The sequence below is a fragment of the Squalius cephalus genome (genome assembly GCF_949319135.1).
Source record: "Squalius cephalus genome assembly, chromosome: 1".
NCBI classification, from domain to species: Eukaryota; Metazoa; Chordata; class Actinopteri; order Cypriniformes; family Leuciscidae; genus Squalius; species Squalius cephalus.
Window position 1 is genome coordinate 55,087,558 of NC_137122.1, and position 15,608 is coordinate 55,103,165.

General features: G+C 39.2%; 2 protein-coding genes across 2 annotated transcripts in view; both read right to left on the bottom strand.

Moving 5' to 3' along the window:
* The window catches only part of mcrip1 (MAPK regulated corepressor interacting protein 1), a 362,891-nt gene that overhangs the window by 139,172 nt on the left and 208,111 nt on the right, over positions 1 to 15,608 (bottom strand). The window lies entirely within an intron of this gene.
* Positions 1,907 to 15,183, bottom strand: LOC307155526 (tripartite motif-containing protein 16-like). Its single transcript, XM_079866227.1, has 7 exons — positions 14,543 to 15,183; positions 13,321 to 13,416; positions 12,992 to 13,225; positions 11,849 to 12,008; positions 11,340 to 11,387; positions 2,747 to 2,794; positions 1,907 to 2,501 (listed from the first exon to the last, which is right to left on the bottom strand). Exons 1-7 carry the CDS (start codon positions 15,113 to 15,115, stop codon positions 1,978 to 1,980), a joined length of 1,683 nt encoding a protein of 560 aa, XP_079722353.1. The 5' UTR covers positions 15,116 to 15,183; the 3' UTR covers positions 1,907 to 1,977.

Sequence of the window (15,608 nt, forward strand, 5' to 3'; positions counted from 1 at the left end):
GCGACTTGGCGGCATTCTCACAACATGACCAAGCCATCTGAGTTGGTAGAGCATTAGGGTTGCTTCTATACTCCAACAGTTGTTTTTTTTCAGGATCTCAATATGTGGCACTCGATCTTGCCATGTCACTTTGAGGATACGCTGCAGGCATTTAATGTGGAAAGATTCCAACATTTTCAGATGTCGAGCATAGATGGTCCATGTTTCACAACCATACAGGAGAGTGGTGAGGCAGATTGCCCGATAAACAGCAATCTTTGTGTGTAGATGTAAATTAGCATTGCTAAACACTCTTTTCCTCAGTCTCCCGAATGAAGATGCAGCCTGCTTTATCCTGTGTTGAATATCTTGATCCATACTACAATCACCAGATAAGTAACTGCCAAGATATTTGAAGTGTGATACTGTGGCAAGTGGTGAATCATAAATAGTAAATACTGGAGGTTTCTGTAGGGGATCCAATGACCATTGACAGAGGACTTCTATCTTCTTGATATTCACATCTAAGCCCATCCTGCTGTACGCCCTAACAGCCGCTTTAAGAGTGGACTGTAGATCTTCTGGAGTATGTGACACTAGGGCACAATCATCCGCATATTGCAATTCCAGCACACGAACCAACTGTAGCTTTGTGACTGCCTGGAACCTCCTGATGTTAAAGAGGTTACCATCCAGTCTATAATCCACTGCAACCCCACTTTCTTCCTCCATCTCTTTATACAGCAGCTTTGTAACACAGAGTAAGAAGATATTAAACAAGACAGGTGCAAGAACACAACCCTGCCTTACTCCACTACCTACTGCAAAGTTTGACGATTCTAATCCACCCAATGTTACTTTGGCGGTCATCCCATCATGAAACTGTCTCAAGATTGTGGTAAACTTCACAGAACATCCAAAATGCAAAAGCACCTTCCATAAGAGGTCACGATGTATGGTATCAAAAGCCTTGGAAAGATCCACAAAAGCAATGAACAAATTCTTATGTTGCTCGCGACATTTCTCCTGCAGCTGGCGTGAGGTAAATATCATGTCCACTGTACTTCGACCTCTTCTGAATCCACTTTGGGATTCTGGTAGTATATTTTCAGAAATGGCATTGACAAGTCGATGGAGCATGACCTTTGCCAGAACTTTGCCTGCAGCTGAAAGAAGTGAGATCCCCCTACTATTTTCACAAATAGACCTATCACCCTTGTTTTTATATATTGTGACAAGATTTGCATCTTTCCATTGTTGGGGAATATTTTCTTGCTGCCACACTAGGGTGATGAACTGATGGATTGCCCTAGTACAGAGGTACCCTCCTTCCTTCAGGAGCTCAGCAGGAATACAGTCAGGTCCAGGAGACTTGTTGTTTTTCAATTCCTTGATTGCAGCATGCACTTCAGAAAAAGACGGTGGAACATCGAGACTCTGTATTCTTGGTAAAGTTGGTAGATCCTTTAACACTGTAAGATCAACTGATGCCTTTTGATTTAATAAGGCTTGAAAATGTTCCCCCCATCTTTGTACAATGCCTGTTTGATCCTTAATTAGAGTCAGTTCATCAGCTGATCTCAAAGGGCAGACGGAGTAAGATCTGGGGCCATAAATGGTCTTCACTGCAGTATAAAAATTATGCATATCATGCTTGTCTGCAAAAGATTGAATCTGCTGAGCCTTAGACGTCCACCACTGATTCTGCAGTTGTCGCAGAGTCCATTGCGTTGCTTTTCTCTGTTCGTGCCAGACCTTCTTAAGAGATTCAGACGATGGATCATAAGGTAGGCTTTATGGGCGTTATGCATCTCTTCAAGGAGGGTAGAAATATATACAGAATTTTCACACACACACACACACACACACACACACACACTGTTCTTACTGTCTCTATAAGGATTTGATACACTCATTTATTCTGTTTCTGTTACTGATGATTTATCGTGCAGCTCAAAGTATTATGGGTAAAATCTCTCTACAATCTGTTCTGAAACATCAACACAGTTTCACTGATGATCCAGAACAATGAACCCAAAACCCAGGATAGAGCGTCTGAGTGAATGTGGTCTGGACTGTGTGGATGAGGCTCATTGTGTCAGAGACGCTGTAGAAGGACAGAGTTCCTGCACTGTGATCCACATACACTCCTATTCTTCTGCTGATGGACTTTACAGGGAGAACAGTCTCTATGTTATTGTGTCTGAATGTGTAACTGGAGGAATAGCAGTCCAAACTCCAGGACTGATCATTACCTCCAAACAGACACTCATCACCCGATCCCTTCCTGCTGATGCTCTTATATGACACTGATATACACGCACAAATCCCAGTCCACTCAATCTCCCAGTAACAGCATCCACACACACTCTCTCTACACAACACCTGAGGCCTCTGATCAAATCTGTCTGGATGATCAGGATACGGCTGTCGTGTGTTAGTGCCAGTAATCACTCTGTTCCTCTCAGACAGACTGAGGTGTTTATGCACTGTGTTCAGATCCAGAGTGAGCTGATGGGAATCTGATGGAGAGAAAACACATCAGAAACAGGAATTATGAATCTGTCTGATCTTTTAATGTATCTGAACTCTTCATGAATCAATGTTCAATGTATCATCAGTGTCTCAGTACAGCTGACCAAATATCCTGTGCAAGTCATCATTTATGATCAATTATAAAACTCTTCTATCATGATTTATTTCTCCTTCTACAGGAAGAACATGAACACATTCAGTGAGTTTTTCTGCTTGTTTTCTAGTGACTCACATTGTAGGAAGTCGTTCCTGGTCTTGGGATTCATGTTGGTGAAAGTGACTGTGGAAATAAACAGACATGAACAGTGTGAAGAGAAATGACAAGACAAAATACATTCATTTCTAAGACATTTCTAATATGATGCTCTATAATATTAGATGATGAACTCATTTCTGGGAGCAGATTAATAATCTCCAGGGGCTTCATTTATAAAACACACACATCGGATTGATCCTAAATTCCATGGATTTCATCCTCCGTCATGTGTGTATAAACGCTTGTCCACGATGATGAGTCCGTATTTCTGAACCATCAAGAGATATTTGTGGCCGTTCTGTAGGAGGATTTGATGGACTTGAATTTAATTTATTAATAACTGTGATTTATAAACTGAAATGCATTTAATTACATTTTTGTTAAAATGGACGTTTTATAAATCATAGGAACATTTCAGAAACGGTTGTACGTTCAGATTTGGGATCTTTCTCCACACGTCTGTGTAACGAATGTGCAAGAATCATGATTCTGTTTTCCCTGCACACAAAAACTCCATAAACCTTGTCATTATAAATTTTGGGGAAAAGCTTTTAGCTTTTAACCTGGTAGATATAAGTCACTAACTGGAGCCGCCTGGTCTATGACTAGACCACCCTCCTGGGGTGTTTACGACACTCACTGCATCTCAGAGACACTCCAGAACCTGAAACTAACATTCCTCTCTGCACCAAAGAGATAACGAAACTTTTTCCTGCTACGTGACATCACACCCCCCCACACACACAAACATCCTTTGTGTGTTATTCAGGATAGAAATATAATTTTAATGTATGTAACGCAGATTTGTATTTTGCCTTCCTGTATGCATGTTTTATTAATTTGTTTGATCATATAATTATGATTTTCTAGTGTTTAGCTCTGAAATGTATTTTTGAAGAATGTTTCTCCCAGTGGAATTGCATCCCGTAACCCGATACTCACGGCAGGTCATAAAGTTTGACCACCAATGTTTCAGCGGCTCATCAAGCTCCTCTGCTAGAGAGATAACGGAAAGCCAACATTCCGACGCACACACATACACAAACTTTGAATATTAAACTTAGAATATAAGCAAGTCATATGTATCTCCTATACTCCTGTTTACCAAACAGGTTATATTCACTTCGTTTATGACGTTTATTTGAATGAACAAACCTTAAATGTGTGTAATTATGCATATCTTATGTAACTTGGTGTTCCTATAATCTTCATATGACAAGTTTCATATCTCTGTAATCCTCGCAATCTAACAGAGTCGAATTTCGATAGCAGAATGCAGTAATGTACATTGTTTTACACATTTCATATGTCTTGAGCAAATCGTCTCAAATTTGATATCCCTCGTGACTCATTCGAGTGGGCGTTGTCTGACAAGACAAAGAAAAATCTTCCCGCCCGAGATGCTCTAAGATGATTGGTCTGCGTACGCAAAGTAGGCGTACATTAAGTCTTTCCATAAGAAGACCTAGCTAGAGTTCTTCCGAGAGCACTTTTACGAACCCTCTTCATCAGCGAGACCATCCATGGCTCCCTTTTAGGGAGCTTTTCTCCGTTTATATTTTCCTTTCCTTGCAGTCTTTTAGTTTTGTTTCGTCTTCGGACTTCAGCCGACAACTTCAACTCAAAGGAATGACTCTTTTGAAATTCCCGCGACCGCGCTCCTCGTCCGGGAGGACACATGCACGAGCACTCGTCATGTGAAGAGGCTCCGGTTCCAGAACTCCTCAATAGGGAGTGTTCTCCGTTTTTCTTTTCCTTTCTTTACTGAGTATTATTTTCATATTCGCCTCTTCCTACACGAAGGAGATGAACTCTGAATTGTTTCGCTGGTAACTTCACGTACGGTGAACTTTTAAACCTTCGCGCGAGTCTGCTCGCACCGGAAGACACGAAAGACCGCACAGATCCAAAAGGACGACCCACGCACGCTCGTCTTTCACAAATACAAAGAGAACCATACGCAAGTATTGATTGGATTTGATTGATGTGATTTCTTGTTGTCTCTCTCAAGGTTACATTGCCTGTGATTTTGCCATGCTGAGATCATCTCGGTGATCTCTCTCATCCTGACCTTTAGTTTCACTTTCTCCCTTTCATTCTCTCTCTCTCTCTCTCTCATTTTCGTTATTCGTTTAGTCTTGTATTTTTGTTTACGTGTCCTGTACATACATATTTACTGGTGTAAATTGTAGTATTTTGTATTCCTTAGTTCGATGTAGGCTATTAGTCCAATTATTAAAATTCCATATATCCTTGATTGCATCTTGTCTTAAATGCTCATTTTACGAAGTCAATGATTTGTTGATCTTAAGCTACATGCTTTATCTTGTTACGATTTAAGTAACCTAATTTTATAAACACAGCGAGTTGGGTTTTTTTTCAAGGCCAAAAATACTCTTTCTTGCCTTTGTAAGAAGGATAATTTTACTTGAGATTTGATAAGTTAATCTTACATTAATGTTTGCTGGACAAACAGATTGTTTGATAACTAAATTAATTCCATTGAAAGTTATCCCATAACTTCGATTTGAAATAAGATTATTGATATATGAATGAGGAATTATAATTCGTTGTGATTGGTTATTCATATATACATATCGATCTAGTTTCAGTTTCGATAAATTAATGTAACTGTAATATGCAAAATATTAATCATATTCATGATTAATTATTAAAATTCCCTATAGATCATTTGAGCTAATGTTAAATGTACTACTAATGCCAGTGCGGTTACAGTTTTATGGTGGAGAAATTTTAGGCAATCTCAAACTTTGTTTTATGAGCAATATTCAGTTTCAATCGTTTATATGGTTATTAATAATTTTTGTGCACACATTTTATGAAATTATGAAATTGTGAGATAAGTCGCAAACGCGAACTCACTCCTAACTGACCAAGGCAAAAAGCTGAAGTCAGTAACGTTACATTTTAACAAGTTGCTAAAATATGCCTAGACAATTTTAGCACTGTTAAATGCTATACACTTCAGTATTAATATTACAGATGTCCTGTTAGAGATGAAAGAATCTCTCTGCAGTTGATACATTTCTAATATTTGTTTTAAATCGCTGTGAACGTAGAATTCTCACGTGCTTATTACCGGTATTAATAAATATGTTTTTAAGCGAGATTCCTTCTAAACATATAGGCCTTGCATGCAAATATCGTTATTGAATTCGTGGTTAACCACAGTGATATTCAAAAATAAACGATAAAACTCCTGGTCGAAAAATTGGCCTAGCTACCCAATTTTGTAAACCTAATGCATTTAAATCATAAAGTGCTATTTTGATTAATGTTTATGGGAGTGCAACAGACGAAAATTCCTGTTGTTTCACATTTGTGTGTTTTTGCAGCGAAGAAATCCTGCAACACGAGTAGTTGATACCATATACCACCTGTCAAAAATGATTGATTGACAGGTGCCACGCCCCTTCCGGTGACAGGTACCCGCCCATTTTGGCATAGGATCAAAGGGATCAAAGAAGACCAGATGAGATCAAAGGAGATCAAAGGGGTTTTGAAGTCTTTTTGACAGCTAGTTTTGACCTATTGACCCGGTTAGCCCTTGATCATGTAGTTATTGACAGCTAGTTTTGGGTTTTGAAGTCTTTTGATGCCTTTTGATATTGACAGAAAGTGTTTTAATAATTACATCATGGCTATGACAGCTAATTTGATGCCTTTTGATATTGACAGAAGGTTTTGAAGACACTGTGATTAAATAATTATGTCATCTAGTTTTAATTGTTTGAAGCCTTTTGAACATGCCAGTTAGTGTGTGTGTTTTTGAAGACACAGTTATAACTAGATGTACCGCATCGCGGTACAAAATATGACCGCCGCTCAGGCCTGCACTGGCTTTCCACAAAAATAAATGACGTGGAGTAATTTGGCTGTATTGCGTGTTTATGTATATACCTAAAAAAAGTAGTAGTATGTGCATGTCTGTCTGTGTGTGTGTGTGTGTGTGTGTGTGTGTGTGTGTATGTGTGTGTGTTTGTGTATGTGTGTGTCTGTGTGTGTGTGTGTGTGTGTGTGTGTGTCTGTGCGTGTATGTATGTGTGCGTACATGTGTGTGCGTGTGTGTTTGTGTGTGTGTGTCTGTGCATGTGGATTTGTATGTGTGTGTATGGGTGTGTGTCTGTGCGTGTGGATGTCAGTGTGTGTGCATGCTTGCGTTTGTTTGTATTCCTGCATGTGTGTGTGTGACCGTATCATCCTAAACCAGCAACCCTTCGCTCAACAGCACCATCTACAGGCCGATGAGTGTACAGTCACTAAATGTGCACATAAATGAATTTATTTTATACCCCCCCCATGGATGAAATTCTACGAAACTTAGCAGAGGATACCCCCAGAGGATGTCAAGTTAATCATACACATGAAATATGGTGCAGTTCTGAACATCTCCACTGAAGATAGGGGCGATTAAAGCAGAATAATATTGCATTTTAATTTTTTATGGGAGGGGCGCAAATCACAAATGAGTGATTATGGGCTAGGTTGATGTGGGCCCTTAAGAGCAACATACCATAAAAATGTCTTCATCCTCGGTGCCACGGTTCAGGTAGTTATTTAGGAAAAACTGCATTTTTTGGGGTTTGGGGGGGCCCAGCGCGGGGGGGGGGGAGTGGCCCTCCGGGGACCAAACGAAATTTTTCCGTAGAAGTCTAGTGGGGCTACATGCCCACCAAATTTCATGTTCCCCGGTGTTTCGGTGTCCCTGGTATCGTTGACGGAAAATTTACCGGGGGCCCCAGCGCAGGGGGGGAAGTGGCCCCCGGGGACCAAACAAAATTTTTCCGTAAAAGTCTAGTAGACCAACATACCATAAAAATTTCTTCATCCTCGGTGCCACAGTTCAGGTAGTTATTTAGGAAAAACTGCATTTTTTGGGGTTTGGGGGGGCCCAGCGCGGGGGGGGGAGTGGCCCCCGGGGACCAAACGAAATTTTTCCGTAGAAGTGTAGTGGGGCTACATGCCCACCAAATTTCATGTTCCCCGGTGCTTCGGTGTCTTTGGTATCGTTGACGAAAAATTTACGGGGGTCCCAGCGCGGGGGGGGGGGGGGGGAAGTGGCCCCCGGGGACCAAACGAAATTTTTCCGTAAAAGTCTAGTAGACCAACATACCATAAAAATTTCTTCATCTTCGGTGCCACGGTTCAGGTAGTTATTTAGGAAAAACTGCATTTTTTTGGTTTTGGGGGGGCCCAGCGCGGGGGGGGAGTGGCCCCCGAGGACCAAACGAAATTTTTCCGTAGAAGTCTAGTGGGGCTACATGCCCACCAAATTTCATGTTCCCCGGTGCTTCGGTGTCCCTGGTATAGTTGACGAAAAATTTACGGGGGCCCCAGCGCGGGGGGGGGAGTGGCCCCCGGGGACCAAACGAAATTTTTCCGTAAAAGTCTAGTAGACTAACATACCATAATAATTTCTTCATCTTTGGTGCCACGGTTTAGGTAGTTATTTAGGAAAAACTGCATTTTTTTGGGTTTGGGGGGGCCCAGCGCGGGGGGGGAGTGGCCCCCGGGGACCAAACGAAAATTTTCCTTAGAAGTCTAGTGGGGCTACTTGCCCACCAAATTTCATGTTCCCCGGTGCTTCGGTGTCCCTGGTATCGTTGACGAAAAATTTACGGGGGCCCCAGCGCGGGGGGGAAGTGGCCCCCAGGGACCAAATGAAATTTTTCCGTAAAAGTCTAGTAGACCAACATACCATAAAATTTTTTTCATCCTCGGTGCCACGGTTCAGGTAGTTATTTAGGAAAAACTGCATTTTTTTGGGTTTGGGGGGGCCCAGCGCGGGGGGAGAGTGGCCCCCGGGGACCAAACGAAATTTTTCCTTAGAAGTCTAGTGGGGCTACATGCCCACCAAATTTCATGTTCCCCGGTGCTTCGGTGTCCCTGGTATCGTTGACGAAAAATTTATGGCGGCCCCAGCGCGGGGGGGGAAGTGGCCCCCGGGGACCAAACGAAATTTTTCCGTAAAAGTCTAGTAGACCAACATACCATAAAAATTTCTTCATCCTCGGTGCCACAGTTCAGGTAGTTATTTAGGAAAAACTGCATTTTTTTGGGTTTGGGGGGGCCCAGCGCGGGGGGGGAGTGGCCCCCGGGGACCAAACGAAATTTTTCCTTAGAAGTCTAGTGGGGCTACATGCCCACCAAATTTCATGTTCCCCGGTGCTTCGGTGTCCCTGGTATCGTTGACGAAAAATTTACGGGGGCCCCAGCGCGGGGGGGGAAGTGGCCCCCGGGGACCAAACGAAATTTTTCCGTAAAAGTCTATTAGACCAACATACCATAAAAATTTCTTCATCCTCGGTGCCACGGTTCAGGTAGTTATTTAGGAAAAACTGCATTTTTTGGGGTTTGGGGGGGCCCAGCGCGGGGGGGGAGTGGCCCCCGGGGACCAAACGAAATTTTTCCTTAGAAGTCTAGTGGGGCTACATGCCCACCAAATTTCATGTTCCCCGGTGCTTCGGTGTCCCTGGTATCGTTTACGAAAAATTCAGTAAGGTGACGGGAAAAAAAAAAAAAAAAAACTTTGACAATCCCTATATGACCGCTTTCGCTAGCTACGCTAGCGGCGGTCATAATAATTATGTCATGACAGCTAGTTTTGGGTTTTGATGCCATTTGAAGCCTTTTGAACATGACAGTTAGTGTGTGTTTTGGAAGTTGGTATCACAGGATTCTCCTCCCTACATATGTCTGAGCGTATCCGGGCTGTACTGTGAAAACTGATAAGGAAAAAACTGTGGAAGTTTATCTCACACAAATGTTGAAAAGCCATTCAGTTATTTTAAAACAATATAAATGAAATGTTTATAAAATAGCTTACTAAAACCTCACACCAAAAGTTTAAATAAAATAAGAGTCACAAAAAATTGCAATGAGTCTCTCAAAGCGTGTGTGTGTGGAGATCAGACATCAGAGGAGATGTGACCATCTGTGTCACGGGATTTCCCCCTGCCACCCTTCGCATTTGAGTTCTGACATCTGAAACGTGTTGTTCAGACACTGTGATTAAACAATGTCATACAAAACACATCATATCCTTAATAATTATCGTGCCAATTAAACTAAAGTTGAAAAACATACTGTTCTCATGCTCATTTCACTAAGGTTGAAAAGCCATTCAGTTCTTTTAAAACAATATAAATGAAATGTTTATAAAGATCTTACTAAAACCTCACTCAAAAAGTATAAATAAAATGGAGTCACAAAAGATCACAGAGTTTTTACTGAAGCGCCTCTCCAGCACAGCCCCGGCCTGAGTGGTGCGTGCGCCCTCTGCATTCTGACATCCCCCTCCTTCTGCTCCTCCACATTCCAGAGCACAGTGATAGTGAGAAACAGATATTTTATAAAATAATTCACACAAATAATATAATATACAATAATATAAAATAACATCTTACTGAAACCAATTCTTTCAGTTTTAGATAAACAAAAGAATAAAAAAATCATCTTACATAAAACATTCTGTTCTTTAAAAGAATATAAATGATTATAAATAAAGATCTTACTAAAACCTCACACAAAAAGTTGAAATAAATGTAGAACTATCCAGTTTAAATAAAATGGATTCACAAAAAATAGTGTTAAATGTTGTGAGTTAAATGTTTATGGAGTTGAAGAAAAAACATAGGCCTACATGTTATGAAACAATCAGTTAAATGTTTAGACAGTTGAAGAAAAAACATACAGCTCATGAAACAACGCAATGTATGAAACGGGTTCACGAAAATAAAAAAAATCATCTTACATGTTTAGAAATCAGGGCCCTCTGGCCTCTCTTTACACCAGCGTTTGACCTGCGGAGCTTTCAAAAAGCACCAGCCAAAGGGTATGTGTGTGTGTGTGTGTGTGTGTGTGTCAGAGAGTCACACAAATTCAGTGATCAGGATATCAGGTGCTGAGTTTATTTATAAGAAGTATAATCTTAAAAGTTTAAATGATATATTTTAAAAACAGAAGACTGTTCAAATAAAATCTTTAAAGTTTGAATACATACGCATCTTCTATTTACCTTTTAGAAGATTACTGTAATGATTTTGTTTAAATTGAACCTAAGGTATAATTGTTATTAAACAATGTCTGTTCAAAAACTTTAGATGGTTGAAAAACTGCACTTAGTCGTCTTAAATCTCATTTATATGAAAAGATTCAATCAGCATTGTTTTTGTCCATGTGGAGTTTCAATTTTTATGGCTTTCCATAGCCATAATGATTTTGGTACCGTAACTGCATATTCTATCCCGTACACCTAAACACGACCATCACAGAAAACTATAAAATAAATAAATAATTTAATATCATTTCTAAGCTGTATTGCACGTGCGCACACACACGGTTCTAAAAAATGAACTAATCTCTATGTGCATCATGTCACAGCGTTCAATGTATCATCAGTGTCTCAGTACAGCTGACCAAATATCCTGTGCAAATCATCATTTACATGATCAATTATAAAACTCTTCTATCATGATTTATTTCTCCTTCTACAGGAAGAACATGAACACATTCAGTGAGTTTTTCTGCTTGTTTTCTAGTGACTCACATTGTAGGAAGTCGTTCCTGGTCTTGGGATTCATGTTGGTGAAAGTGACTGTGGAAATAAACAGACATGAACAGTGTGAAGAGAAATGACAAGATCAAATACATTCATTTCTAAGACATTTCTAATATGATGCTCTATAATATTAGATGATGGACTCATTTCTGAGAGCAGATTAATAATCTCCAGAGGCTTCATTTATAAAACACACACATCGGATTGATCCTAAATTCCATGGATTTCATCCTCCGTCATGTGTAAATAAACGCTTGTCCACGATGATGAGTCCGTATTTCTGAATCATCAAGAAATATTTGTGGCCGTTCTGTAGGAGGATTTGATGGACTTGAATTTAATTTATTAATAACTGTGATTTAAAACTGGGATGCATTTAAGGACATTTTTGTGCAAATGGATGTTTTATAAATCATAGGAACATTTCGGAAACGGTTGTACGTTCAGATTTGGGATCTTTCTCCACACGTCTGTATAAACGAGGCGCAGGACTTTACCTCCGTCTGAGATCTTCTTGATCTCCTCTTTGCAGAAATCCTCCAGTTTGTCTCTCAGCTGACGGACAGATTCTCTCATGCCATCAAAAGAGGAGAGAGAACTGAAGGAAACGTCGGGTTCGTCTGTAGATTCAGGAGGTGCTGAGAGAGACTGGAAACTCTACAGAAAACAGAAATCAAAACTCATCATCTCCACACTTCAGCCAATAACCTGCACTATATCAGATCTGAGCGGCTCTTGTTGACTTGACTTCTCTTCAGTGACTCGCTTCAATCCAGCACTTTCACACAATCAGCACATTCTCCTCATATTCATCATTTAATGCTACTAACTCTAGTATTTGACACTTAATAATAATAATAATAATAATAATAATATATATATATATATATATATATATATATATATATATATATATATATATATATATATATATATATATATATATATTTAAGAGCGGATTGAATGTAATGCTTTCAGACACTTAATTATTTTTAAAATTATAATTAAAATAATTGTATTAATTAAATTAATGTCTTATAGTCAAAATTTATTTTTTAAATGCAATTAGCTAATATTTAGAGAGCTTTTTGACCAACAATTTCATAATTATATTGTCTTTGAAATATGGTTAAAGTTACTGCTGAATGAACTGACACACATTTATGATAAACTAAAATATACTCAATGTAATTTCTATTGAAAATTGTTTGTTTAATTTTATCAACATTATCAATATTATCAACTTTGAAGATCACCTGACCCAATTTTGGTGCCAATTACTGAAAATATTTTAGTAGAAATAAAAGATTTCATTAAAAGAGGATGAAAAATCTAGTTGGCTGGATATTGATACCATCAAGTTCACTGATTTCATCAAGACAGAAGAAACCAGAAGGAAAAATGAGTTAATATTGAATGGTAAATTTCCCAGGGCTTTGTAAGTGTGTCTCTTTAAACAGAAGATGATCAGATGATAGTCTGACTGATGATTATATGATAACACAACACTTGACTGAATCTGACTGAATTCCTGACAACATCTCAGTCAACGGCTCATTCTGCTCTCATGAAATGTTTCTCTGTCATAGCAGGATCTTGCTCAAGTCCACTATGATCCTGTTCTTCTAGATCTCTGTTACCTGCAGGAACTGGATGTGATGGTGTGTGTGTGAAAGCTGCTCCAGCTCAGTGTCTCTCCTCCTCAGATCATTGATCTCCTGCTCCAGTCGCTCCAGTCGTCCTTCAGCTCGACTCACTGCAGTCTTTTCCTGATCTCTGATCCGCTGTGTGACCTCAGAGCGGCTTCTCTCAATGGAGCGGATGATCTCAGTGAAGATCCTCTCACTGTCCTCCACTGCTGTGTGTGCAGAGCGCTGTTACACACACATCACAATCACACAGTGGCTTCAGCACGACTGACAGAGTCCAAACTGAGACGTCTCAAACTTCTCTTCTTCTCCAGACTCACCTTATGAGACTTCACAGCCTCTCTCAGATGCTGAAGATCTTTCTGTCTCTGCTGGATTCTCTGACGGATCTTCATCTGCGTCTCCTTTAGCTGTTTCTGGAGGACAAACCAATGACAGGGAATGACACATAAAACTACTGTCATACAAACATTAGAGTTACATGAATCCAGAGTTGGTGAAGTGGTTAAAGATCTTGCATGGTAAGTTTTTACTGTCTGGTTCAAACCACAGATTCATGGTTTCCTGAAATGAATGTCAGCAGTATTTCATCAGTGCCTAGTTTTATATCATTAGTATCATCATTTACTCTCCCTCATGTCGCTCCAAACCTGTATGACTTTCTGTCTATTGTGAGACACAACAGAAGATATTTAGAAGAATGTCTCAGCGGTTTACAGAGGCCAAATAAAATATGGTGACACGTCAATAACATCAAACCTCATTGGTTCTTTCATGAGTTTATCAATGTTTTGATTTGTGAATAAAAATTTAGTTCTTTTAAAAGTAGCATATTTAAAAGAGTGCACTTATTTTGGTAATGATATACTTTAAAAGAATATAATTGTGAAATAAGTGTGAACTGAATGTAATGATTTCATAAAAGTAATTGCATGTTAATTGCTATTAAATGAAAATGTATTATAGTTTATATTATATTATATTATAGTACATATAAAGCAATTAGCTGAACTTAAGAGTGACTTTTTGACGCACTTTAGGAAGATTTAAGTATATAATGTAATTTCATAATTCTATTGAGTTAAATTGAAGTATTAAATATTATTAAAATGTACTTTAAAGTAAAACTTTTAATTTTACATTATAAAAAAAGTGTACTTTATAAAGTATACTTATGAAACAGTCATGAAAGTTGACTCTCTTTAAGTGCACTTAAGTGGCCTTTCATTTCATGTTATCTGCAAGTACAGTTTTTTTTTTTTTAAATATACTTTTAATGTCAATACACTTAAGCGTACTCCTTTCTTTAACCACTAGTTGTTTAGATTACTTTTATGCTTTTTCTCCTTTTTGGAGCTTGAAACTTTTTTACTCCATTGACTTTCAATGTATAAACTAAAATAGATGAGATATTCTTCAAAATATCATCTTTTATATTCAACAGAAGAAACTCAATCAAACCGGTTTGGAACAACATGAGTAAATGAGTGAGTAAATAAAGACACTTTCATTTCTGTGTGATCAATCCCTCTCAGTTCATACCTGTGTCTCTGTCCTCTGTGCTGCAGTTGATACAGTGTTGTGGTTTTTATGTTCACTCTCCTTACACCACACACAGATGCACTGTTGATCAGTGACACAGAACATTTCTAGCTCTTTATCATGTTTATGGCAGATCATGTCCTGCAGTCGTCCAGTGGCATCAATCACTTTGTGTTGCTTACGAGAGTGAAATTCCTCATGACGGTCAAAATGAGTTTGACAGTAAGATTCCTGACACACCAGACAGGACTTGACGGCTTTGTATTTTCTTCCAGTACAGACGTCACACTGCACGTCTCCAGCTCCAGCGTAACAGTCAGCAGGAAGTTTAGTCTTCTTCAGTTTCTCCACCAGTTCAGCCAGAATGGTGTTTTTAGCTAAAGCAGGTCTTAGACTGAAGGTCTGTCTGCACTGAGGGCAGCTGTAGACTCTCTTCTCGTCCTCCTGATCCCAGCAGTCTGTAATACAGATCTTACAGTAACTGTGTCCACAGTGGATAGTCACTGGATCCTTCAGGAGATCCAGACACACTGGACACGTGAACTCATCCTGAGAAATTCTGGCTTCTGCCATTTTACTGCATGAATACAGAGAGACACAAACACACAACAGCTCAACAATACTTCAGTTTCTGTTTCTCTGAACTGAGGAGTTGAAATAGTTTCCTGCTTCTGTGTTTGAGTGACGTGTGTAAAACAGGAGTGTCTGTAAAGCAGCTTCCTCATTCCTGGTGAAGGAGAGTCACTTTACTGCTGTGTTTATGTGCTCTTCTAGTGGAGTCAAAAACATCGTAATTACGAGTTCCGAGTTCATGAATGACCGAGCAAAGTTTTATTTATGAATGACAAACTCAGAATTCTAAACTCTAGTTGATCTTCTCCAAACTGGAAATTGGGTCAAATATCTGGACAAAAGTCAAAGTATTCACCTTTAGACTACAGCATTTTTAATTATCTTTTTTTAAACATAGATTTATTTGTATAGTGCTTTTCACAATGCATAGCATTTCAAAGCACCTTTATAGAACATGAATGATTCTACTGTGCCAAAGTAATGTCCATTTGTC

Bases quoted from the DNA above. Each gene is read 5' to 3' on its own strand.
- LOC307155526 (XM_079866227.1), bottom strand. From the start codon at position 15,115: ATGGCAGAAGCCAGAATTTCTCAGGATGAGTTCACGTGTCCAGTGTGT. The intron at 13,226-13,320 runs GTGAGTCTGGAG...TGTGTGTAACAG, and splicing joins AGGCTGTGAAGTCTCATAAG to CGCTCTGCACACACAGCAGT. The intron at 2,795-11,339 runs GTGAGTCACTAG...TTATTTCCACAG, and splicing joins CAGGAACGACTTCCTACAAT to TCACTTTCACCAACATGAAT.